General features: G+C 45.6%; 2 protein-coding genes across 3 annotated transcripts in view; one reads left to right on the forward strand and one right to left on the reverse strand.

Moving 5' to 3' along the window:
• Positions 1–13,734, forward strand: part of LOC144675602 (myosin-7-like) — a 148,618-nt gene extending 134,884 nt beyond the window's left edge. Inside the window, exons 36-39 of the mRNA XM_078536252.1 lie at positions 5,499–5,603; positions 8,713–8,808; positions 10,189–10,302; positions 12,886–13,734. Coding sequence (XP_078392378.1) covers positions 5,499–5,603; positions 8,713–8,808; positions 10,189–10,302; positions 12,886–12,915 — 345 coding nt within the window. The 3' untranslated portion in view covers positions 12,916–13,734. The remainder of the gene's footprint in view (positions 1–5,498; positions 5,604–8,712; positions 8,809–10,188; positions 10,303–12,885) is intronic.
• A 2,027-nt stretch (positions 13,735–15,761) lies between these two features.
• recql4 (RecQ helicase-like 4) overlaps positions 15,762–27,068 on the reverse strand; it is a 74,321-nt gene continuing 63,014 nt past the window's right edge. For both annotated transcript variants that reach the window (XM_078536259.1, XM_078536265.1), the window contains 7 exons: positions 25,961–26,141; positions 25,248–25,377; positions 23,829–24,004; positions 22,188–22,374; positions 20,797–20,956; positions 19,751–19,859; positions 15,762–17,223 (listed from right to left, as the gene is read on the reverse strand). In XM_078536259.1, the coding sequence (XP_078392385.1) occupies positions 17,102–17,223; positions 19,751–19,859; positions 20,797–20,956; positions 22,188–22,374; positions 23,829–24,004; positions 25,248–25,377; positions 25,961–26,141 (1,065 nt within the window). In that variant the 3' untranslated portion in view covers positions 15,762–17,101. The remainder of the gene's footprint in view (positions 17,224–19,750; positions 19,860–20,796; positions 20,957–22,187; positions 22,375–23,828; positions 24,005–25,247; positions 25,378–25,960; positions 26,142–27,068) is intronic.

A 27,068-nucleotide genomic window follows, 5' to 3' on the forward strand; every position in this document is an offset into this window, starting at 1 on the left:
CAGCTCTTTTGTCCATGTTTGAACCAGGGCTGTAATGAGGTCAGGAGCTGAGTGGCCCAGGTAGGACCCAAACTGGGCATTATTGAGCAGGTTATTACTGATCAAGAGCCACTTGATAGCACTGTTGATGACCCTTCCATTACTTTATTGATGATCGAAAGTAGACTGATGGGGCAGTAATTGGCCAAGTTGGATTTGTCCTGCTTTTAGTGTACATGACATACTTGGGCAATTTTCCACACAGCCAGGTAGATGCCAGTGTTGTAGCTGTACTGGAACAGCTTGGCTAGGGGTGCGGCAAGTTCTGGAGCACAAGTCTTCAGTACTCCCGCAACTCTTTCTCCGGTACATCGATGATTACTTCGGTGCTGCTTCATGCTCTTGTCTGGACCTGGAAAAATTTATTAATTTTGCTTACAATTTCCACCCCTCCATCATTTTCACATGGTCCATCTCTTCCCTTCCCTTCCTTGACCTCTATGTCTCAATTTCTGGTGATAACACTGTCCACCAATATCCATTACAAGCCTACCGACTCCCACAGCTACCTCGACTACAGCTCCTCACACCCCGCTTCCTGTAAGGACTCCATCCCATTCTCTCAGTTCCTTCTCCTCCGTCGCATCTGTTCTGATGATGCCACTTTCAAAAACAGTTCCTCTGACATGTCTTCCTTCTTCCTTAACCGAGGCTTTTTCACCCACAGTGGTTGACAGGGCCCTCAACCGTGTCCGGCCCATATCCCGCGCATCCGCCCTCACGCCTTCTCCTCCCTCCCAGAAACATGATAGGGTCCCCCTTGTCCTCACTAATCACCCCACTAGCCTCCGCATTCAAAGGATCATCCTCCGCCATTTCCGCCAACTCCAGCATGATGCCACCACCAGACACATCTTCCCTTCACCCCCCCTGGCGGCATTCCGCAGGGATCGTTCCGTTCGGGACACCCTGGTCCACTCCTCCGTCACCCCCTACTCCTCAACCCCCTCCCACGGCACCTTCCCATGCAACCGCAGAAGGTGCAATACCTGCCCCTTTACTTCCCCTCTCCTCACCGTCCAAGGGCCCAAACACTCCTTTCAAGTGAAGCAGCATTTCACTTGCACTTCCCTCAATTTAGTCTACTGCATTCGCTGCTCCCAATGCGGTTTCCTCTACATTGGAGAGACCAAACACAGACTGGGTGCCTGCTTTGCAGAACACCTTCGGTCTGTCCGCAAGCATGACCCAGACCTCCCTGTCGCTTGCCATTCCAACAGTCCACCCTGCTCTCATGCCCACATGTCCGTCCTTGGCCTGCTGCATTGCTCCAGTGAAGCTCAACGCAAACTGGAGAAACAGCACCTCATCTTCCGATTAGGCACTTTACAGCCTTCCCGACTGAATATTGAATTCAACAATTTTAGATCATGAACTCTCTCCTCCATCCCCACCCCCTTTCCTATCCCCCCTTTTTTCCCCAATAATTTATATAGATTTTTCTTTTCCCACCTATTTCCATTATTTTTAAATATATTTCCATCCATTGTTTTATCTCTACCTTTTAGCCTATTTCGATCCCTTCCCTTCACCCCACCCCACCCGCAACAGGGCTATCTGTACCTTGCTTGTCCTGCTTTCTACCCTTAATTAGCACATTCCTTAGATAATATCACCACCTTCAACACCTCTTTGACCTTTTGTCTGTGACATCTTTTGATTATCTCCAGCTATCACTGGCCCTCTATCCTGCTCTACCTGTCCCACCCCCCCACCCCTAAACCAGTTTATATTTCACTTCTTTTCTATTTTTACTTAGTTCTGTTGAAGAGTCATACAGACTCAAAATGTTAACTGTGTTCCTCTCCGCAGATGCTGCCGGACCTGCTGAGTTTTTCCAGGTATTTTTATTTTTGTTTTGGATTTCCAGCATCCACAGTTTTTTGCTTTTATCTTCAGTACTGTTGCTGGAATATTGTCAGGGCCCATAGCCTTTGCACTATCCAGTGCCTTCAGCTGTTCTTTGACATCACATGGAGGGAATCGAATTGGCTGAAGACTGGTATCTGTGATGCTGGGGACCTCCGGAGGAGGGGGCCAAGATGGATCATCCATCACTCTGGCTGAAGATTGTAGCAAATGCTTCAGCCTTATCTTGTTGCACTGATGCGCTGGGCTCCTCCATCATTGAGGATGGGGATATTTGTGGAGACTCCTCCTCCAGTGAGTTGTTTAATTGTCCACCACCGTTCACAACTGGATGTGGCAGGACTGCAGAGCTTAGATGTGTTATGACCAGGATGGGAGGAATGCGCGAATTATCAAACCTGACTACTCCACAGGCTGTCCCATTGATTTAAATGTTTAATTTTCTCACCGAAATGGCCAATTGTTTACCTATACCTCTAGTACCCAGAAGAAAAGAGACCCTGGCCAGACTTCTTTCAAAAAAACTCAGAACGATTAATTTATTTTTAAAGCAAAACTCCTTTTAACGAGTTGCAAGTACTGGTTAACACATAATTGTAATCGGGAAGTATAACTATCTATCGCTTCCTAAGGAATTCCCCCAGCACACACACAGACACACGCACAGACAAGCAAAGGACAAACAGATAGAATCTCTCTGCAGAGATGGGCTTTGCATGGGCCATAAAGGTTATAAAGTAAAGGATAAAGTCTGCAGGGTCTCGACGCTGTCAACCTGGGGTTCTCTCGCGTGAAGCGGGGCCACTGGTCCCAGTGGATGTCTGGAAGTTCTCACCACTGGTCTCAGCTTTGCAGGTCCAAATGCAGACTAGTTACACTCAGATGAGGGTTCTCTGGCTACAGACTGACAGCCCCACACAATTTTAGACAAGGTAGAGAGAGGGAGCCAGTCAAGGTAGCCTTGTTCCCCAACCAGACTGCCTTCAAAACAAGCAGGTTCACAACGTAAGTTTTTTTCCACTCCCGCGTGTGATTTCCAGCAAGTCACCAGCCTTCCTTTTCAATTTTTTCCCCCGTTAATTAAAGTGATTGCAGTTCAAAACAAACAACCAGATCTTCCTCGACTACCAGGAAGGTCAGGTGATTTCTTGGAAGAGGCCTGCTTGTTGACATTTCCAAAGTGAACAAAGTGACCTTTTAAAAGAAAATCCCAGGTTAGCATCCAGATGACCACATCGTGCCAGGTCCATCCATTTTGTAAAAGAAAAATTCCGTCTAGAGAGAGATGATTCTAACAGATCTGATCCATTGGTTGTGGGATCGCTTAGCCCCGTCTATCCCTTGGCATGCAAGCAGTCCTGTGTTATAGCTTCAATAGGTTGACACCTAATTTTTAGGTCTGCCTGGTGCTGCTCCTGACATGCCCTCCTGCACTCTTCATTGAACCAGGGTTGATCCCCTGGCTTGATGGTAATGGTAGAGTGGGGGATATGCCGGGCCATGAGGTTACAGATTGTGGTTGAGTACAATTCTGCTGCTGCTGATGGCCCACAGCGCCTCATGGATGCCCAGTCTTGAGTTGCTGGATCTGTTCAAAATCTATCCTATTTAGCACAGCCACACAATACAATGGAGGGTATCCTCAATGTGAAGACGGGTCTTCATCTCCACAAGGACTCCTACTGATACTGTGAATCATGTTGCTAGGAAGAACATGGACAGACAATATAAAATAAGGGGTGAAATTTTGAAGGGGGTGCAGGAGCAGAAAGACCTGGCTGTATATTTGCATAGATAATTGAAGGTGGCAGGACAGGCGGAGAGAGCAGTTAATAAAGCATATAGTATCCTGGACTTTATTAATAGGGGCATAGAGTACAAGAGCAGGGAGGTTATGCTGAATTTATATAAGACACTCGTTAGACCTCAGCTGGAATATTGTGTACAGTTCTGGGTGCCATATTATAGGAAGGATGTGAACGCATTGGAGAGAGTGCAGAAGAGGTTTACAAGAATGGTCCCAGGGATGAGAGACTTCAGCTATGAGGATAGATTGGAGAGGTTGGGACTGTTCTCCTTGGAGAGAAGAAGGCTAAGAGGAGATTTGATAGAGATGTTCAAAATCATGAGGGGGCTGGACAGAGTAGATGGGGAGAAGCAGTTCCCATTCATTAAAGGATCAAGAACAAGAGGGCACAGATTTAAAGTGATTTGCAAAAGAAGCAAATGTGATGTGAGAAAAAAACTTTTTCACAGGACGAGTTATTTGGGTCTGGAATGCGCTGCCTGGAAGTGTGGTGGAGGCAGGTTTAACTGAGGCATTCAAGAGGACATTAGATGATTATTTGAATAGAAACAATGTCCAGGGGTATGGGGAAAAGGCAGGGAAATGGCACTAGTCATAATGCTCATTTGGAGAGCTGGTGCAAACACGATGGGCCAAATGGCCTCCTTCTGTGCCGTTAAAATTCTGTGACTCTGTGTCATGGACAGATGCATCTGCGGCAGGCAGGTTGGTGAGGATGAGGTCAAGTACGTTTTTCTCTCTTGCTGGTTCCCTCGCCACCTGCTGCAGACCCAGTCTAGCAGCTATGTCCGTTAGGACTCGGCCAGCTCGGTCAGCCACTCTTGGTGATGGACATTGAAGTCCCCCACCCAGAGTGCATTCTGCGCCCTTGTCACCCTCAATGCTTCCTCCAAGTGGTGTTTAACATGGAGGAGCACTGATTCATCAGCTGAAGTGAAGGGGTAGGGGGGTTAGTGGCGGTACGTGGTAATCAGCTGGAGGTTTCCTTGCTCGTATTTGACCTGATGCCATGAGACTTTATAGGGTCCGGAGTCGATGTTGAGGACCCCCAGGGCAACTCCCTCCTGATGGTATATCACTGTGCTGCCACCTCTGCTGGGTCTGTCCTGCTGGTGGGACAGGACATACCCAGGGATGGTGATGTCTGGGACATTATCTGTCAGGTATGATTCCATGAGTGTGACTCTGTCAGGCTGTTGCTTGTCTAGTCTGTGTGACATCTCTCCCAATTGTGGCACCAGCCAAAGTTGAGGCCACGATCAGATCAGCCATGATCTCAATTGAATGGAGGAGCAGGCCTGAGGGACCAAATGGCCTACTCCTGCTCCTATTGTTATGTTCTTGTGTTCTCATTGTGTGGCACACCTGGAAAACAGGTCCTCGCCGAGCACTGTCTATAGAAAACAGTGCTTATTCTCCACAAATTTTACATGCAACAGGGCACTCACTGCACCAGCGAGTTTCTGTAAAACTGCGCATCCTCTACTAGGTGACATACTGGCAAAGTTGGCACTATTAGTGCCACACACAAACCCGGCACAAGTAAACTGATCCGCGCACAGCCACAGCCTCATTATATTAAATACAAACATGGTGCATTCCCTCTCCACTCTCTCTGGTCAGCTGAAACCCCTCTGCCGACTTCCACATATTCACACTTGGAAAACCTCACACTGTACAGCTGTAAAGTGTGGGGTTTCTCTTTGTTATTAAATTGCCTGTTTCCTGGTTGCCTGAGTGATTTGCCTTTAAAAAAATGTGGGAATTATTTTTCAAACTGCAGATTCAAGGGTTGGAGGAGGACGTTTCCAATGAGAAGAAGAAAAATGCTGAATTACAGAGAGGAATAAGAAAGCAGGAACGTTGTGTTAAAGAACTCAACTTGCAGGTAATTGGCTGTATCTTCATCGTGGCAATTGATCTGTCCACTGGTGCAGCTAATTCCACAAGCCTCACCAACCCCGCCTCTACAGGCCTATCTGCCCTATCCCCCTTCACCTCCCTGCAACCCCATCCCTTCCCCTTCCTCCCATCCCCTCCCCTTCCCCCCATCTCCCTCCTACCCCCTCCCTGCAGGCTGCAACACTCCCCACTTCTTCCCTCCTCTCCCCTCCCTCTCTCTCCTTCCTCCCCCTCTCTGCAGGCCCCAACCCACCTCCCCTCCTCCTTCGCCCTCCCTGCAGGCTGCAACCCCCTCCCCTGCCTCCCTCATCCTTCTAAACTCCATCCAGTATAGACCCAGAGTCCTCAAATGTTCCTCATATGTTAAGCCTTCCATTCCTGGGATCATTCTCGTGAACCTCCTCTGGACCCTCTCCAGGGTCAGAACATCCTTCCTGAGATACGGGGCCCAAAATTGCTCACAATATTCTAAATGTGGTCTGACCAGAGCCTTATAAAGCCTCAGCAGCACATCCCTGCTTTTATATCCTAATCCTCTTGAAATAAATGCCAACATTGCATTTGCCTTCCTAACTACCGACTCAACCTGCAAGTTAACCTTAAGAGAATCCTGGACTAGGACTCCCAAGTCCCTTTGCACTCCAGATTTCTGAATTCTCTCCCCATTTCGAAAATAGTCTATGCCTCTATTCTTCCTACCAAAGTGCATGACCTCACACTTGCCCACGTTGTATTCCATCTGCCACTTCTTTGCCCATTCTCCTAACCTGTCTAAATCCTTCTGCAGTCTCCCCACCTCCTCAATACTACCTATCCCTCCACCAATCCTTGTATCATCTGCAAACTTAGCCAGGATGCCCTCAGTTCCTTCATCTAGATCATTAATGTATAAAGTAAAAAGTTGTGGTCCCAACACTGACCCCTGCGGAACTCCACTAGTCACCAGCAACCATCCTGAGAAGGACCCCCTTATCCCCACTCTCTGCCTCTTGCCAGATAGCGAATCCTCTATTCATGCTAGTACCTTGCCCCTAACACCATGGGCTCTTATCTTACTGAGCAGCCTCCTGTGCGGCACCTTGTCAAAGGCCTTCTGGAAGTCCAAGTAGATAACATCCATTGGCTCTCCTTTGTCTAACCTGCTCGTTACCTCCTCAAAGAATTCTAACAGATTTGTCAGGCATGACCTCCCTTTGATGAAACCATGGTGACTTTGCCCTATTTTACTTCCAAGTATTCTGAAATCTCATCCTTAATAATGGACTCTAAAATCTTACCAACAACCAAGATCAGTCTAATCGGCCTGTAATTTCCTGTCTTTTGCCTCACTCCCTTCTGAAACACGGGGGTTACATTAGTAATTTTCCAGTCCTCTGGGACCCTCCCTGACTCAAGTGATTCCTGAAAGATCACCACTAGTGCCTCCATTATCTCTTCAGCTATCTCCTTCAGAACTCTGGGGTGTAATCCATCTGGTCCAGGTGATTTATCCACCCTCAGACCTTTCAGTTTTCCTAGCACCTTCTCCCTGGTAATGGCTACCATACTCACCTCTGCCCCCCGACTCTCTTGAACTTTGGGGATGTTACTCGTGTCTTCCACCATGAAGACTGACGCAAAGTACCTATTCAGTTCCTCCGCCATTTCTTTGTTCCCCACTACTACTTCTCCAGCGTCATTTTCCAGCGGCTCAATGTCCACTTTTGCCTCTCTCTTATCCTTTATATATCTAAAAAAAACTCTAGCAATCCTTTTATATTACTGGCTAGTTTACCCTCATATTTAATCTTCTCCCTCCTTATTTCTTTTTTAGTTGCCCTCTGTTGGTCTTTGTAGGCTTCCCAATCCCCTGGTTTCCCACTCCAGGTGACTTATTGGCCTTTAGCCCCATTAGTTTCCTTAGTACTTTTTCTCTAGTGATAGTTATTGTATTTATTTCCTCCCCCATTTTTGCCCTGTGATTATTTAGTATTTTTGGAATGCTGTTAGTGTCTTCTACCATGAAGACTGATGCAAAGTCAACTTCTCTGTCACTTCCTGGTTCCCCAGCCTCATTCTCTAAGGGGCCTATATTGACTTTGGCCTCTTTCTTCCTTTTTATATATTTAAAGAATCTCTTACTGTCCATTTTTATATTACTTGCTAGTTTACTTTCAAAGTTCATTTTTTCCCTCCTTATTATATTTTTGATCATCTCTTGTTGGTTTTTCAAACTTTCCCAATCCTCTGGTTTACCACCAATCTTTGCCACATTGTATGATTTTTCTTTCAACTTGATACTGCCCTTAACTTCCTTAATTTTGTCCCGGATTATCATTTGTGAAAGATTTCCCCCCACCGAGGTTTAACTGACTGGCCATCTTTAACACCCTGTATTGAACAAGGGTGTAATAGTTGCAATTCTCAGTTCTCTGACACCACCCCTGTATCTAAGGAGGACTGGAAGATTATGGCCAGTACCTCCACAATTTCCACTGTTACTTCTCTCTATCACTAGAGGAAAAAGTACTAGGGAAACTTCTTCATCTTCAAATGTATCCATTTTGTCCTGGTGACTTATCAACTTTAAGTACAGACAGCCTTCATAACACCTCCTCTTTATCAATTTTTAACCCATCCACTGTCTCAACTACCTCCTCCTTCACCATGACATTGGCAGCATCTTCGTCCTTGGTAAAGACAGATACTAAGTACTCGTGTAACACCTCAACAAGGCCTGGCCTCCATCTGCAAATCCCTTTCTGGATCTCTATTTCATCTTTTACCAACTTTTTACCATTAAGATGCCTATAACATTTTTAATCCCTTTTACGTAGTTGCCAGTCTCTTCTTGTGGTCTGCGGGTTTACTTTTGTCCTACGTGCAGAAAATTCAATAACAAGGAATATTTAAAAAGAACGGTGTCAGTTTCTTCAGCATCTTGACAGACAGTGTAATTGTTTGTGAAGGTGTAGTTGCACAGTGTGCATTGACTGGGCAGAAGGAGTCCCTCAAAGTACCCTGTCTTTTCACAGCAAAAGACAATTATGATCAGGGGTTATTCTTCCAAGAGATTTAGATTTTTCACAAAAATCATTAATCGTATTTTTCAACAGTCTGAAGAAGATCAAAAAAATTTGAAAAGGTTGCAGGAAACCATTGACCAAATGCAGCTGAAGATGAAGAATTACAAACAGCAAACTGAGCAGGCAGTGAGTAATCTTTATTCTGACACTTGACGGGTTAGTGGGCAGTGAGTAATCTTTACTCTGACACGCGAGGGGTTACTGGGCAGTGAGTAACCTTTACTCCCTCACTCGAGGTGGTACTGGGCAGTGAGCATAAAAATACTGTGGCTACAATAGGTCAGAGCTAGGAACCCTGTGGTGAGTAACACACCTCCTGACTCCCCAAAGCCTGTCCACCATCTACAAGGCACAAGTCAGGAGAGTGATGGAATTCTTTCCACTTGCCTGGATGAGTGCAGCTCCCACAACAGTCAAGAGCTTGACTCCATCCAGGGCAAAGCAGCCGCTTGATTGGCACCACATCCACAAATATTCACTCCCTCCACCACCAATGCACAGTAGCAGCAGTGTGTACCAACTACAAGATGCACTGCAGGAACTCACCAAGCCTCCTTAGACAGCACCTTCCAAACCCACAATCACTACCATCTAGAAGGACAAAGGCAGCATACACATAGGAACACTACCACCTGGAAGTCCCCCTCCAAGTCACTCACCATCCTGACTTGGAAATATATTGCCGTTCCTTCATTGTCACTGGGTCAAAATCCTGGAACTCCCTCCCTAACAGCACTGTGGGTGTACCTACACCACATGGACTGCAGCGGCTCAAGAAGGCAGCTCACCACTGCCTTCTCAAGCACAATTAGGGATGGGCAATAAACACTGGCTTAGCCAACGAAGCCCACATCCCATAAATAAATTAAAAAAAGCTCTTGGGCAGTGAGTTACCTTTACTCTGTTACTTGAGGGGTTGCCGGCCAGTGAGTAACCTTTACTGGGGGCCGGTGCTTACCAGGCATTGAGTGGCCTTCACACCAATAGTCAAGGGGTTATCAGGCAGCGAGTGACTTTTACTCTGGTGTTACTCAAGGGTTTACCCAGGCGGTGAGTAATGTATGTCGGAGTTGGGTGGAGATGATGTTAAAAAGCTGGTCCACCATCACATCCAGGTTGACCGGGCAATGAATCTCTTGTGAGTTACCTGTCGGGGGGTGATTATCAAAGTGAGGGGTACTAAAGCAATGTCAAACACTCCTTGAATAGATTCTGAATCGGTTACTGTAGAGAAAAGCCGCTTTAGCAAATATCAGTACGCTCACTGTCAGTGAATCCAGTAACCCAGCCCTCCAGCATGTATCGGCTGGATATATATATATATATATTCAGCAAGCACAAAGCATGTGTGTGCTGTAGACCGTAAAGTATAACAAGGTATATTCAGTGCGGAATAGCCTATGAGAGTGTCAGGCAAGGGTCTGGTAACGTTTATCAAGGGTCTGCAGTTAGCTGATAAACATGAATAGATCACTGCAATGAGCTGTTGTGTTTTCCTGACTGCAGGAGGAGCAGACCAATGTCAATCTCTCAAAGTTGCGGAAAATGCAGTACGAGCTGCAAAGTGCAGAGGAACGAGCGAATGCAGCAGAAACTCAAGTGAACAAACTGCGGTCAAAGGTAATGCAGCTGGATCGATCGGTAAAGAAGTGAAAGTGGATCTTAGATTCCCCACATACAAAACGACATTTCACACTAAGTGGGATAAAACTCTTAACTGGATATTATTCGGTGTAATATTTATGAGCGTATTTTAAGGTAGAAAAGAGGGTTAGAAATTGTGATGCATTTATTGTACAAACTTGCACAATCATTTGCTGGAACCTGGTTTCTCTGGCCTTTGCTCCTCCCTCCCCAGATTGCAAAAATCTGTTTGGTATTTATTATTTCACAGGGTGCGGGCATCACTGGCTGGGCCAGCATTTATTGCCCATCTGTAATTGCCCTTGAGAAGGTGGTGGTGAGCTGCCTTCTTGAACCGCTGCAGTCCATGTGCTGTAGGTACATCCTCAGTGTTGTTAGGGAGGGAGTTCCAGGATTTTGACCCAGCGACAGTGAAGGAACGGCGATATATTTCCAGGTCAGGATGGTAAGTGACTTGGAAGGGAACTAGCAGCTGGTGGTTTCCTATGCGTCTGTCAAGGTTGTGGTTTTGGAAGGTGCTGTTGAAGGAGCCTTAGTGAGTTACTGCAGTGCATCTTCAATCAAGGACACCACCAATAGACACAGAAGGGACGGAGTAGCATCTGGCAAAGCTCTGCTGGCCTGACCAAAGGTCTGGAGCCCTGGCAGAAGCGAGGGCCAGCAGGCTTTTTAATGTAACAGAATATGTAGGAAATACTCAGCATATCAGGCAGCGTTTGTGGAAACAGCTACAGAGTTAATGTTTCAGGTCGATAAGCTTTCATCCCCAAAACCTACCTCTTTGACCAAGCTTTTGGCACATGCCCAAATATGTCATGTAGCTGTCAATTTTTTTGTTTTATAACACAGCTGCAAACCACCTTGTTACAGCAAAGGCGCTTTTTAAAATACAAGTAATTATTGTTCAACTACTGACAAACAGTTCCAATGGAAGATCATCAAACTGAAACCTGCTGAGTATTTCCAACACTTTCTGATTCTATTTCAAATTCCCAGCATTTTCCTTTTGCGCTAGGCTTTCAGACAGGCTTTTTCTTGCAGCAATTGATCTTCTACTAGGGCCAGTTGGAGTTGACAGTGTCCTGCAGCAGTTCACGTGATGTGTAGCTGGGAGTCTGGCATTGTTCACGTGGCAGACGCCACTAGCAAAAATAAACAAAATCCTAGCGAAGTTGAGTGATTCCAAGAGACCCAATCAACGAAAACTCCCCTGGGTGAATTACATAGAAAGTCACTCAGCACAGAGCCAATACCTGATTTCCTTTCCTCCCAAGACCTCACAGGCATTTCAGAAATGTTCCCACGAGGGTCCGGATTAAAAGGTTTAGTAACTGAGGCAAGAAGTCACAAAATGAGGCACGGTGGGGGGGTGAAATGTGGAATGGGATAATAAAATTGGTTGAACAGAATATGGCAAAAAGAAAATTGTGGCTTTTGAGACTGGAATGAGGTTATGTAAGCACCCTGAAATCAGCACCTTGACAAGAATATTTATCCTGAGCACCAGACTCTTTACCATATCATAGATAATAATGGCCACTTAAGGGCCTCATCCCGCCACCGCTGGTATTTTACCCGCGGTGTACAGGTAGGCTGGAGGCTTTAGCTACATGGTCTGGTGCCAGGCAAGAGGGTGAGCTCCTTTTGGGGGGGGGGGGGAAAGAGGAGGACCAGAGGCACCCCCCCCCCTCCCAAGCTCACTCCCTGCCCAACTTGCCCCCGCCTCTTGAGCCTGGTCCTGGCCCCCACCCACCCCACACCCCTCTCACCGAGACCCCAGACTGACTTGTCAAGTCTGGGCTCTTCATCATTGGAGACTGCCTGTAGTCCCATCCACTGCTCCCAGCTGGGACTAGACAGTAGCCAGCCAACCCAAGGTAGGACATCCTCCTGAGAAAGAGGTGAAAGTCTTGCCTGAAAGCAATTAACACCACTTCCAGCGCTAAATTGTTGTGGGGCAGTCATTGGGACTATGGGCAGGCTCCTTCTTCCCAACTTTTTAGCCGGGGTGGGGATAATTCGGCTCCATGTTACATTTATACTGCTCTTTGTTTTAAAAAAAAATCCAAGGATAAACAACAAGGCAATAGGCAACACATACCAGGATTGAATGGCATTTAGGACTAAGTAAAGTTTTGCAAGGGTCAGCAGGTCTGATTAAATCCTGAGGTTTGGTAGTTTGGGAAAGGCCGGCGAGTTGATGAATAGAAACTTGTTTTTAAGATTCAAGGTGGCAAGAATTGGGAGATTTCAGGACATCACTCCACACTGCCACCTAGTGGCTGAAATCTGCAACTGAAACATGACTGTTGACATGGAAAAATTGGAATAGGAATTGCTGATAAAAGCATGGCTAAAATATTATGACAATCTGAAGCAAGGTTTGTGGACAGCAATCCTATGCAAGATTTTTTTAAACTACTTGATACCGAAACAGGCAAAAGAAGTAATGCTACCAGAATGTTTACATATTATATATATCTAGATCAAAATGGGGACAGGTGCTGAATTATTTATTCATTTTAAAATAAACTTTCATCGTCTTATCATCACTCCTAGGGAACCCAAGATGGCTTCACGACTGGTTAAGAGCTGCCATTCAGTTGCTTGCCCTGAAACACTAGCTTCAACTGCAAGAGTCATGGAGACCCGGCTGAAGATGTTGGTGCCTGTTGAAGATACTGTTGAAGACATTGTTCCCTTGCTTTGAAATCATAGATCATGGGAGGGGAGTAGCACCTAGGTTTTTGCCAATAGACTGCAAGAGTTGCTTTAAACATTTGAATCATTATTTTAAAAAAAAAACCATCAAGAAAACATTGGGCCCTTTAACAATGTGTGCTGGATGCCATTGCTTCTCCCCCGGTGTGGACTTGTTAGCATAAAACCCTCCACGCCATCACTGCAGTGTTTTAATATTTCATAGAACTCTGCTTAAATCAAGAAAACACAGACGTACATATGCCCAGCTGTTGCTCAGTGGTAGCACACTTATGAAATATTAAAACATTGCAGTGATGGCGTGGAGGGTTTTATGCTAACAATCCCCACACCAGGGAGAAGCGATCATATGCCACACACATTGTTGAAAGGAGGTAGTAGATTCCAGCCCTGCTGGAGGCTCCTGGCTTGTAATGAAGGCTGACGGTCCCAAGGGACTGTATTGCTGTATTTCACATAAAATGTTTATAATCGGGGTCCTCGTCTGCCACTGGCTGAGGTACTATAGATTTAAGAGATGCCGCAGTTTGAAGAGAAGTAGGCTTGTGTGACCTGGTCAATATTGATCCCTCAACCAACATCCTCAATCAGATTGACTGACCAATTATCTATTGCTAATGATTTTGCTGTGTGTAGAATGACTGCCGTGTTTACTTACATTACCGGTGATAAAACAACTTGAAAGTGACAACAGGATGTGAAAGGCACTATAATCAATGCAAATTCTTTCATTACTCGTTATGTAGACCAACTGTTATGTTGTTGAAAATGCAGGAAGAAGCAACTGCACTTCCCTAGTGATGATAATACAAACTCAGCTCACATGTCCCACGTAATTCAGAATCTTTGGGAGAGGGGTTGGAAGGTGGTGTCCGAGCTGGTAAAGCAGTTCCTGATCAGAGTGTCTGGGTGCAGAACTGGGAAAATATTTTTTCCCCCCTCAAGATGATGGGCAAAAATTTACACAAGGTAAAGATGTTAACTATATTCGGCTTAAGAAGCAAAAAACAAAACGCAGCAAACAAAACAGGAAATTGCCTCAAGTTCTCAGAATCAAAGGATTGTTACAGCACAGGAGGCCATTCAGCCCATCGTGTCTGCCTCGTCTCTCTGAATGAGCAATTCGCTTTGTGCCATCTCCCACCTCCGCCCATAACCCTGCACATTCTTCCTTTTCAGATAGCAGTCTAATTCCCTTTTGAATGCTTCGATTGAACCTGCCTTCACCACACTTTTAAGCAGAATATTCCAAACCCTTACCCACTCACAGCGTGAAAACCTTTTTTTTCCTCCCGTCACTTCTGCCTCTTTTGCCAATCGATGGCAGTTCACCCCCAAAACTCTGCAACCTGTTACATATTTCCGATAGTGGTCGTTTTTGATAGCTTTTGCTTACAAATTGTATTTGTATAGCAACTTTAACATAATAAAAACGTCCCAAGGTGCTTCACAGGAGCATTACAAACAAAACTGGACATCGAACCAGGTCAGGAGATATTAGGGAATATTAACAAAAACTTGGGTTAAAGAGATAGGTTTCAAGGAACACTCAAAGGAGAATAGAGGGAGGGGGGTTTGGGGGAGGGAATTACAGAAAAACCTAGGTAACTGAAGGCACAGCCACCAAATGGCGTGGCAATTAAAATCAAGGTTGCTCAAAAAGTTATCGATGAATGGTGCCGAAAACAATTGAACTTTCAAAGATTGGAGTATATATTCTGATGAAATCAGCTCAAAATTGAGAACTGTACTTTGAAATTACGGGGATGTAAGTTGAGAGAGAGGACCTCCAAATGGCTCATAAGGTGAGTTGATATTTTGACCATACAGACAGTAACGGTCACAAATCGCAGCCATAAAGTTGTGGGTCTAAGTCCCACTCCAGCAACTTGAGAGCACACACAAATTCAGGCCAACACTCCCAGTGCAGCGCTTCCCTCAGTACTGCACTATGGGAGGGAGGTGCTGTCTTTTGGATGAGACGTTAAGAACAAGAAATGAGACCAGGAGTAGAGCACGCACAAAGCCCGCTTTACAAAATCGAGGCCGTGTCTGTGCTGCCAAATGTGAAAGATCTCAAGAGACTATTCAAAAGAGCAGCAGGGGAGTTCTCCTAGCCAACATTTTCTCCCTCAACCAACATCACTAAAGCGGATCATCTGGTCATTATCTCTCTGCTTTTTGTGGGAGCTTGCTGTGCATGAAGTGGGTGCCAAATTTCCTATATTACAACAGTGACTGCATTTTAGAAGCACTTTTACGGCTGTAAAGCATCTTTTGGATGCGCGGAGGCTGCCGTGAAAGGCGCCGTTTAAATGCAAGTTTTTGTGCTTTCAAACCTTTGCCAATTTAGCACTCAGTTGAAGAAATGGTAATAACATTACAAACGGCATCAGCCTCAACAAAATCAGTTGAAGCACAAACGCACGGTCAACTCCACATCCTACCCCCTTCTCACACAGGTCCTCCGAGTTTTCAGTGATACAGTGGCTGAGCCAGACATCGGTAGGACCGTAGTCTGTTCGAGACGGTTCCTAGAGTAGCTCGAAATGGTAGAACAACCCATCCTAGTGAGTCAAAAAAATTTGGTGTTGCATGGTTGTTTGCTGCATTGCTTTCCCCCCTCCCGTTTTAAATATTACTCTGACAGCGACAATACCGACATCGTGCAAGAAAATAAATAAAAGGATACAAAATGTGGAGGGAATGTGGTCCATCTTTCTTGAAGAAAATTTTATTTGTAATTAAAAACTATAAAAAAAGTGCAAAACAATTACTTAAAGGAGTTTACAGAGTTCGAAAGCAATTTCTAATTTAACACAAATATGTAAAGAGATGCAAGTCAGTGTGTGGGCCCAGTGTAAAATAATGAGCCGTGAACGTTGTGGCACTTCTGGAACAGATACAGGAAGCCTCGTTCAATAAACAGTACAGCACATAACCTCTGCAGAGCCACAGAAGCAGTGACGGCTGTTTCGGAGGCATTATCAGGATTACTAACCACAATTAGAAGGCATGATTGCTAAATCACTGTTTTCGATGACCATTGTTAATTTACCCTCAAATATTATTCAAACGAACGCAGCATTAAAAATGACAACAGGTCCTCACTTAGCAACCCTGATTTAAAGACTTATTTTAAATACTTTTTTAAAAAAAAAGTGGTCACAGATTTATAAAAAGGATGGAAATACACAAGTTGAAAACTTGAAATAAAAATTCAAAACATTTATCAACACAAGACGACCATTAATAAACAGGAAAAGAATATTTCAGGAGCATGTCATTCCCGACAACGTCCAGCCCCGGTGATTTAGCCTACCCTCCTTCACAGATGATCATCATCTTGTGTTGATCCAGTATTTTGTTTTTATTGGACTAGATTTGTTTAGTGGCTCCTGAGCAGCACAAGCTAGTGATAAGAAACAGTTACCAAAGCAGCTCACTGATGGCGACACAGGGGCCTTATTATTCAGTGTTTGTCTAGGACCACGATCCCTCGCTTTAGGGTCCCTCTACGCCCTGCACCAATGTGACTAGGTTCAGGTGCACCATCTGTGAGCTCTCGATTTCGATCCTATCACTGTGGGCAGGATTTGCCCAGTGGATGCCAGGCTCTTCAGTACAGGGATCAAGTTTTTAATCCACAAGTTCTATTTCAAGAGGATCCTTTCTCTTGCTACACAGAAGTTGGGATATCCCTGCTTCCGGGTAACATTCTCGTGTCTTCCAACTCAAAAAAAAAGGCAAGATGAAAACAGAACAGCCCCGAAATCCAGTTGAGTCAATGTCCCACACCTAAGGAAGCCCTGAACGGTACATGGGGGCATCGCCCTTTGCAGAGGGTCACAGGTGAAGAGGTGAGCCCATGATACTGAAACCGTGTCGGACCAATGCAACACGAAAAGATTGTTACCTTAATTAAAGGTGTTGACAATTCATCCTCATTTCAGGTCGACAGCGTTTGTGGTATATTCAGAGGCAACCACAGCACGGATGGTAGCCCTAGTGTCAGGTGACACACATTCCGCCCTCATTCTGCCGCCAAAACTCACTACTTCATTCTGATAATTTCCTCTGTCGCCATCCGCATTATTTCATTGAAGTCGAATCGGAGATATTTCCGCCAGAATCTTCGATCCCGTCCATAAACCTGAGCGGGATAACACGGGCTCTCTGGGTGGGGAGAAGGTCAGGAAAGTGTTATTCTATTAATAGAAATGAGTTAACAGCCTATCGTCAGACAAGACCAAGGAAACCAATCGACCAAACTTCAGCTCTGAATGCGCCATTTAAATAAAAAAGCATCCGATGGCAACTCTCATCGCGCTCCCCTGCACAACCCCTCCCCCTCCCCCGCACACAGTGGCGTAGTGCCAGGCTGGTAATCCAGAGACCCAGGGTAATGCTCTGGGGGCCCAGGTTTGAATCCCGCCACAGCAGATGGTGGAATCTGAATTCAATAAAAATCTGGATTAAGTCTAATGATGACCATGAAACCATTGTCGATTGTCGTAAAAACCCATCTGGTTCACTAATGTCCCTTTAGGGAAGGAAACCTGCTGTCCTTACCTGGTCTGGCCTACATGTGACGCCAGACCCACAGCAATGTGGTTGACTCTAAAGGGCAATTAGGGATGGGCAATAAATGCTGGTCTAGCCAGCAAAGCCCAAATCCCATGAATGAATATTTTTTTAAAAACACACACACGTCATTTACGCAAACGGTGAGGGAGATAGAAATAATGGAAATGAGTGTAGGTGCAGACACACACGCACGTCAATCCTGGATCTGTACTGAAGGAACAGATTCTGCCCCAAGGGGGTAGGTGCGCTACAAACAGTGTTTATATCTCAGGCTTATGGAACAAAACCCAGAGATCCCCATCATCACAAAGTGTGAAAAAGAATGAATTAAATCTAGTCACTTCTGGGTCAGCACCAGAAAACCACCACGAAGGCTGCCAGAGTGCAACTCAAAACCCAACTGCTTCACTAACCCCCTTCAGGGAAGAAAAGCTCCACGATTCCAATCCCACTTTGTGATCAACTTTTAATGAGGAAAAGCAATGAAAACTAAATGAGCCGGGCCTCCCGTTACTGATCACATTTCCAGAACATGGTGGGGGGGGTGGGGGGTCACAGTCTCAGGGTACAGAGTTGCTCAGTCAGGCCTGCGAAAAGGGGAACTTTCTTCACTCAGAGGCTTGCGAATCTTTGCGATTTTCTACCCCAGATTGGGTGCTCAGTCGCTGAGTATATCCAATGCCAAAGGACCATAAGGTCTTTCAGTACAAGGAGAATTATGGGAAATGAGGGTTAACTTGGGAAGGTGAAATCGAGGTGGATCAGCCACAATCTTATTGAATGGAAGGGCAAGCTTGTAGGGCTGAACGGTCATCTCCTGCCCCTATTTCTTACCTTCTTATTTCAATCACTCGGTTGGAAGAGTTTCTCTCTCAATTCGGGGAGTTTCAATCTGGGCTCGGGCATTCATTTTGGATACTCTCCCAAGGTTCACTTGGATGACCTACCAGAGGTAAACTGGTACCTGTCGAACTTTTTAAATATTTGTTCATGGGATGTGAGCATCACTGGCTAGCGATTATTGCCCATCCTTAACTGCCCTTCAGAAGGTGGTGGTGAGCTGCCTTCTTAAACCACTGCAGTCCATGTGGTGTAGGTACACCCACAGTGCTGTTAGGGAGGGAGTTCCAGGATTTTGACCCAGCGACAGTGAAGGAACGGCGATATAGTTCCAAGTCAGGATGGTGAGTGACTTGGAGGGGAACTTCCAGGTGGTGGTGTTCCCATCTGTCTGCTGCCCTTGTCCTTCTAGATGGTAGCGGTCATGGGTTTGGAAGGTGCTGTCAAAGGAGGCTTGGCGAGTTGTTGCAGTGCATCTTGTAGATGGTACACACTGCTACCACTGTGTGTCGGTGGTGGAGGAAGTGAATATTTGTGGATGTGGTGCCAATTAAGCAGACTTCTTCGTCCTGGACTGTGTCGAGCTTCTTCAGTGTTGTTGGTGATGCACTCATCCAGGCAAGGGGAGAGTATTCCATCACAGTCCTGACTTATGCCTTGTAGCTGGTGGACAGACTTTGGGGGGTCAGGAGGTGAGTTACCCACTGCAGAACTCTCAGCCTCTGACATGCTCTTGTAGCCATCATATTTATATGGCTAGTCCAGTTCAGTTTCTGGTCAATGGTAACCCCCAGGATGTTGATAGTAGGGGATTTAGTGATGGAAATGCCATTGAATGTCAAGGGGAGATGCTTAGATTCTCTCGTTGGAGATGGTCGTTGCCTGACACTTGTGTGGCGCGAATGTTACTTGCCACTTGTCAGCCTAAGCCTGGATATTGTCCAGGGCTTGCTGCATTTGGACATGGACTGCTTCAGTATCCGAGGAGTCACGAATGGTGCTGAACATTGCACAGTGAACATCCCCACCTCTGACTTTATGATGGAAGGAAGGTCATTGATGAAGCAGCTGATGATGGTCGGGTCTACGACATAATCCTATATCATCAATCATAATAGATACAAATTATCCAGGAAGAAACGGGGAGAGGAGAAAAATGGGCAAGAAAGAATATCTGGCATTAGAAATTTCTTCCACTTCCACTGGGGCTCAGAACTGAAACAAGGAAAACAATTTTTTTAAGTTTTAATATACGAGGTTAATTCCAGTGCCTTACCGATACCATGAAATATTCGTGCGATTGCTCTGCCTGAGAATTTCTCATCATGGCGAACAGACAGGAACTGACAGACGTCAGCTCGGATCTGACTCTCCCAGTCTTTCATCTGGAACAAAGAGACACCATCGGGTGAAGTTGTACAAACGCCTTCCCTTCCTCTTGAGATGTTTTTATTTAAAAAAAAGGCCACACTACTAGTCTTGGCCACAGTGGAGATGATTGGGCAATTACCCTGTTAATCACATCTGGGGGTCACACCGCTGTGAGTGACTGGCATCGATTTTATGCACATGCTTTGTATTATGTGACAATCCTCCACTGACTGCATTCTCCTGCTTTTATCAGGAGACGACTGTAACTCTGGTCATGAGTTCCACTGCTATAGTCCATAGGGACTACGGGCTATAGAGGGGCATCGATAGGGTGGATAGAGAGTTAGATAGGGGGCATTGATAGGGTGGATAGAAAGGCACTTTTTCCAGTAGTAGAGGGATCAATAACCAGGGGTCATAGATTTAAGGTAAGAGGTAGAAGGCTAAGAGGGGAGTTGAGGAGAAATTTTTTCACCCAGAAGGTGATGGGAGTCTGGAACTCGCTGCCTGAAAGGGTGGTTGAGTCAGAAACCCTCATAACATTTAGATAGTATTTAGATATTCACTTGCGTTGCCATAGCCTCCAGGGCTATTGGCCAAGTACTGGAAAATGAGATTCGTGTAGTCAGGTCTTTGTTGACCGGCGTGGGCTGAATGGCCTCCTTCTGTGCTGGAAACATCTGAGTCTATGAGTCATTTAAATAAACTCTTGTTTGCTGAGAGTCCCGCTGTAAATCCCAGCCCCCTTTCCAACCAATTGTCTGTTGGAACCTGTGATTTTAAATGCTCAGTGCTAACACCTTCACCACAAGGTTATAACCGTCCAACTCATTTTAGTCACAAAGAGGAACCACAGCTCCTAACCCAGTCAGAGATGCACTGTTACACTGTTTACCCAGCTCATTTTTCCATATCAAGCAGAACCTATAAAAGCCACGAGTCTGCACAAACCTTCGCTCTGTTCAGGTCGTCATCCTCTTGCTCTGGGTAATTTGTGCTTTGAGTCTGGTCACCTTTCTGGTCAAAATAGTCCTTCAGCAACTGCTTTAAGCATGAGCTCTTCTCCGTGGAAACCGCATCCGCGCAGATGCTGCAGTTTTTAAAGGCCACACTAAGACAGAGATAGAGAACGAGAGAGAGAGAGAGAGAGAGAGATACAATCAGAGCACTAATCCGTAATTAAACCAGTTTACAAAATGCCTCACTTTTTAAACATTAACTGAGAGTATACTCTCAAGGATCCACTCCAACTTTAATAGAGTTATTGGAATGTAAGCTGGGGAGCAGCAAGGTTAATTACCCAATTACATACTTCAGCATAATGTTTCAGTTTTCACTTTTAGTACAGATTGCCACCCACTTGCTTAATGATCTTATTTAGCACGTCATCCATTTGCAAAACTGTCACTATGTAGAATAACACAAGCTTAGTTGACTACCTCGCTTTATTGTAAGATGACATTTGTCACTTTAGGAAGGATGCGAGGGTCCTTGAGAGATTTTCCAGAATGGTTCGAGGGACCAGGGGTTTTAGCTGCAAGGTTAGGTTGGAGGGCTGGGGTTATCCTCAAACAAAGGAGATTGAAGGGAGATTTGACAGAGGGGTACAAGATTATAACAGGTCCAGATAAGGTGGATAAGGAAATGCTGTTTGCAGTAGCTGATCATACAAGGACTAAGGGATACAGGTTTAAGGTTTTGGGAAAGAGATGGGGGGAGGGGGAGGGATGCGTGGAAGGATTTTTTTTAAGAGCATGGTGAGTGGTCATGACCTGAAACTCTCTGCCAAGGAGGTGATGGAAGCAGGAAGAGTGATTTCAAAAGGAAATTGAGGGAGCTCACCAAGACCCCTTTAGCAGCACCTTCCAAACCCACGACCACTACCATCTAGAAGGACAAAGGCAGCAGATACATGGGAACACCACCACCATTGGAAGTTCCCCTCCAAACCACTCACCATCCTGACTTGGAAATATATCACCGTACCTTCAATGTCGCTGGGTCAAAATCCTGGAACTCCCTCCCTAACAGCGCTGTGGGTGTACCTACACCACAGGGACAGCAGTGGTTCAAGAAGGCAGCTCACCACCACCTTCTGAAGGGCAACTAGGGATGGGCAATAAATGCTGGCCCAGCCAGCGAGGCCCCACATCCCGTAGGAGAATAATAATTTTAAAAACTTACAATTCTACAGGGATAGAGCAGGAAAATGGGACTGATGGAATTGCGGGGATGAGAGAGCAGGAATGGGCTCAATGGGCCAATTAGCCTCCTCCTGTGCCATAACGATGCTCATCTACTTGATGACCGTGCCCTGTTTTCTCGGGACACGCGATGCCCACCTGTGAAATGACTTGAAGCAAGCCTTGAGGCGGTACAGTGCAGTCTTCTCATGGGCCTGGACTCGTTGGTGCAGGAACTTACAGACTGCGTCTAGTTCCTCGTGGTTGAGATCGCCATAGGATCGGAAGTGGAAGGACAAGTCACTAAATTCCACGAGCACTCCACTTTTCCCTGTGCCCCGATATCCTACCAAATCACAAAAAGGAGCAAACATAAGATAACAAAGTGAACACAACTAGAAGCCTAAGTTGATTGAGCAAGACCCTGACAAAGTGAGCTTTACCCAAGGGAGGGCAGCAGTTCTGATGAAAGGTCCACGATCTGAAATGGACTTACTAAGGATTTTCAACAGTTTCCACAGTATTTCACTTTTGTATGGCTGAAAGCAAGTTCAGTGGGGACAGGAGCTGGTGGCTGTGTTACAAGTGCATTGGTGTGACCACATCTGTTTGGGGTCTTTGAAATGAAGATCAGCTGAAAAATGAACTAACTGGAACGTGAAATTGGAATGGCTAAGAACATCGAGTCAATGATTAGTTAATATTCATGGGATCAAATAATGTCAGGTTATGTCCAAAGATGGTGACCAAGCAACTTTAGCCTAGACAGAGAAGGCCTGATATCATTCGGCCAGGCAGGTAAGTGAAAACGTGTTCTAATTAATGAAGTCTAGAGTAGTGTGGAGCTTTGGGGTCTAGTAACAGCAGGATAAGGACCTGGTATAGTGAAGTATGGAGCACAAAGTGCTTTGTCCCAAATCTGCAAAGTGTTTAGGAATACATTTCATGAAGTGCCAGAAAGTTGTGTTACTCAAGTAGAGGGGCAGCTGGCTGTACCCAGCAAAACATCTGGAGAGGAAAGGTTTCCTGAAGAAATATTTGAGAGGGTACAACCCAAACAAATGAGCAAATGGTGATGCAGATGAAAAAAAAAATTTCAGTGTCTGCACATGGAGGAGGAGGAATAACCAGTACAGGGAGATCTTCTGGGAATGGGATTGTCCAACGGGTACACAATTCTCTATGTCTATAATGAAGACAAGGAAGGAGCCATATGTACAGATAATCAACATAGGAATAGGAGGCCATGTAAACCCTCAAGCCTGTATCACTATTCAATGAGATTGTGGATGATCTGCAACCTAATATCCCTTAGTAACTTTGGCCAACAAAAATCTATCAATCTCAGTTTTACTATTTGCACTTAATCCAACATCAATTCAGTTCCAAACTTCTACCACCCTCTGCACAAGTGTTTCTGAAATTCACTCTTCAATCAAGAATGCACTAATAAAGAAAACATGCATCTCTCAGGAGAGGTGGTGCAGTGATGGTGGGGAAATTCTGTAATTGATGAGTCATGGTTGGAAATTCCAAATGGAATGATACTGCCCAGTTTCCACAGTAAAGGACTTAATGGAGCTGATGGAAAATATTGTCAAAAGGTGGGAAAACAGACAGAAGTGCTTTGTGTAGGGACCAGTGACATTGAAAAGTTCAGAATGGGAGCTGGCAGGGAGAATTTGAGCAGATATTTTCTGGACTGAATAGAAGACATAGAAGGTGGAAATCTCAGGATCATCCCAGATTCTCTACATGAGATTCTCAGCCAGCCCAGACTTAGCTTCCCTTGATACTCACCTTGCTTGGATTGAGACATTGTCCACTGTAGTTGCCTTAGTTCTCGTTTAACTGGGAGCAGCTCCCATCCCATTGAATCTGCCAGTTCCACCACATCGAACTCTACTGAACTGGAGTGGGTGTGATCCACACCACAGAGGCGCTCTTTGGCAAGGGCCACAGCCACAGGAGGACATCTTCAAACAAAGGAAAGGTGGAGATTAAATGCCTTCAGCCTCCTAGGATTTCAAAGTTTCAATATGCTCAGTTACTTGACAAATAAGACTTGCCCAAGGTTATTGGGCAGAAATTCCTTGGGAGTGAAAGGGCATAAAACAGGTGGGTGGGGTAAGAACAGGAATTTGGAGTGGGACGTGGAACAGTATCACTGGCCTAAACTAAGATTGACAGAGGGTGGATAAAAATTCCTTCTGCTGTTCCTCTCTCTACACAGTGTCTGCCTCAAGAATCCCACATGCTACAACCTTGTTATCATCAACAGAAGCTGGTCCCAAAAGGCCGAGGGGCGCAGTAATTAATCCCCAGCAGATTGATTACCGGATTTTGACCGCCTTTGACTTTTGGCACGAAACAACGTAATGTGAAAATTTTCCCTTTGACTCGTAAGCAGCCACCGGATCCCTCAGTCGGAGCTGCTGGGCTACATTCTGGTTCCCAGGGTTTCCTCGGGGGTGATGCTGCTGCTGTGGGCACCAGCCCCCTTGTACGTAAACAGCCCCAACCCTGTGGTGAGGTGGGAAGGAAGGTGGGGTGGTCAGTGTCATCTGCTGCAGGTGGTCAGGAGGCACAATGAGTAGAGAGGAGACCCTGGAAACTATTGCCTGTTATCAGAAAAGTAGTTCCTCCAACTTCAGCTAAAGGAAGCGAGTTTGAGAATGGCACAGAATTCACCCTTTGGTATAGGTGAAGTGTCCGCTGAGGGGATGCAGAGGAACTGCAAGAGGCCACAAAAGATCAGGTGCTGCAAGGAGACAAAGTCGTCAGTAATGTATGCGTTGGGATGTTTCCCTACACTAAAAGGGCAGTAAAAACATCAGTTGTTGTTGAAATAGTTAAGGTTTGACATGAGAACACAAGTTAGTTACAGCATGAACTAGAGTAAAACATAGTAAAACTTGATCAACACTGACAACTTGCTCTATCCTATTGTGTATCAGTGATTGCTTCAAGTAACATTATCACTTTCATGGCATTGAGGTCAAGTTTATACCAATCCAACTGTAACCAGTCACGCTTACCACACCTGACACGATGACTTCTCAATGCACAGGATTGTGTGTCTTGTGTCATGACTTGCTTTATTCTGTTTTCAAAGGGCGCCACTCAACTCTCAATGAAAGCCTTTCTGCTAAGGGTTACACTGTAGAGGCCATTATCTCCAATCAACATCACCCAACTACATGGGGGAACAACATTTACCTTCTTGCTATGGTTCTCAGCTGCACAGGTCCACTGTAACACTGGAGGTGACAGGTTGAAAATGTCGGGTGCATCAGCTCCACCCAGTGCTGGGGGTGCAGCTCCAGATAACAGAGCAAAGTTTCAATTCCTGCAAGTTAAACAGAAGTGTGCAGGAGTCACCAGTGTGCTAGAATCAGCGGCAGACAACCAACATCCCACAAACACTATTTTCCTCTTGTAACCTGGTCACTACCAGTGTGCAGGTAGTGCAAAAGAGTCTCAGATTCACAAAATGGTTACAGCGCAGGAGGCGGCCATTCGGCCCATCATGTCTACGAAGGCTCTTCAAACGAGCGATTCACTTAGTGCCATTCTCCCATCTTCTCCCTGTAACCCTGCACATTCTTCCTTTTCAGATAAAAAGTCTAATTTCACTTTTGAATGCTTCGATTGAACCTGCCTCCCCCCTCCCACACACTCGAGCAGCGCATTCCATTTCCTAACCACTTAACTGTGTGAAAAAGTTCTCTCGTACCGCTTTTGCTTCTTTTGCTAATTAGTTTGAATTTGTGTCCGCTCCATATCGATCCTTTCGTGAGTGGGAACCACCAGTGAAAAATAAAGTTCACAAGCAGCTCTATTTCAGTTTCTCTATCCATTCAATCTAAAACAACTGAACATTCGTTTTAAGGGGGATGTCCAACCCCAGGAAAGTTGGCGCTGCTGCTTACCTTCCTCTCGGAGATCTAACATTTCTACGGTTTTCTGAATGGGCACTGCCCTCTCGTGCCTGTGGCAGACCCTCGGAGAGCCCCCGCCAGATTCCTTGAGGGGTTGGTCCTCCTCGGGGGGCAGCAGTTCCTCAGACGGGTCAGGGATTTCCATCATCTCGTCATCCGTGATGGCCCCACACTGCCATTGGGAGAAAATAATCAGCAATCTCACCTTCTACGTTTGCAGTATAAAACCAAATGGTGGGCTAAGACAATGCGCGATTTCAGGATTCCTAGGGAAGCTCTCTCCCGACTGTATACCACTGTGTTACCACCTCTGCTGGATGGTGATGGTGGTGTCTGGGACATTATCTGTAAGGTATATGATTCCGTGAGGATGACTATGTCAGGCAGTTGCTAGACTAGTTTGAGAGATGGCTCTCTTAATTCTGGCACTAGCCCCCAGACGTTAGCAAGGAGGACTTTGCAACTTCTGACGGGTGGTCCGTTTTTGAGACTGATACAATTGAGTGGCTTGCTAGAGCATTTAAGAGTCAACCATATTGTTGTGGGTCTGGAGTCACATGTTGGACATCCCAGGACAGCAGATTAGTGAATCAGATTTTTTTTTTTAAAACAACAATTGACAATGGTTTTATGGTCATTCCAGATTTTTTATTGAATTCAAACTCCACCCTCTGCCATGGCAAGATTCGAACCTAGGTGCCCAAAGAATTACCCTGGAATACTAGTCCAGCAACAATACCACTAAGCTATGCGCTAATTAGCTACCACGGTTCCTACGCCAGAACAGTGTCTACATTTCACAAGTACTTTATTAGCTATAAAGGGCTTTGGCTTGTCCTCAGGTTGTGAAAGGTGTTTTATTAATGCAAGTCCCTTTCTTTCGATATTTCACTTCCGCTCGCCGTGTTCCTCGCTGAACCAGTTGTGACAGTGAACAGCAAGGAGTGGCGGCGGTAGAAGTTGCAGCTAAGGATAGTCACATCAGTGCCCCGATTCCCAGAATTCCCACAGGACTGCAGCCCAAACCAGGTCTGTTAAACGTTGTTACGCTTAAGCAGTGATGATTTATTTTTCATTAGGCACGGGGATATTTTTCACA

Source organism: Cetorhinus maximus, chromosome 3 (assembly GCF_964194155.1).
Source record: "Cetorhinus maximus chromosome 3, sCetMax3.hap1.1, whole genome shotgun sequence".
In the NCBI taxonomy this organism is placed as follows: Eukaryota; Metazoa; Chordata; class Chondrichthyes; order Lamniformes; family Cetorhinidae; genus Cetorhinus; species Cetorhinus maximus.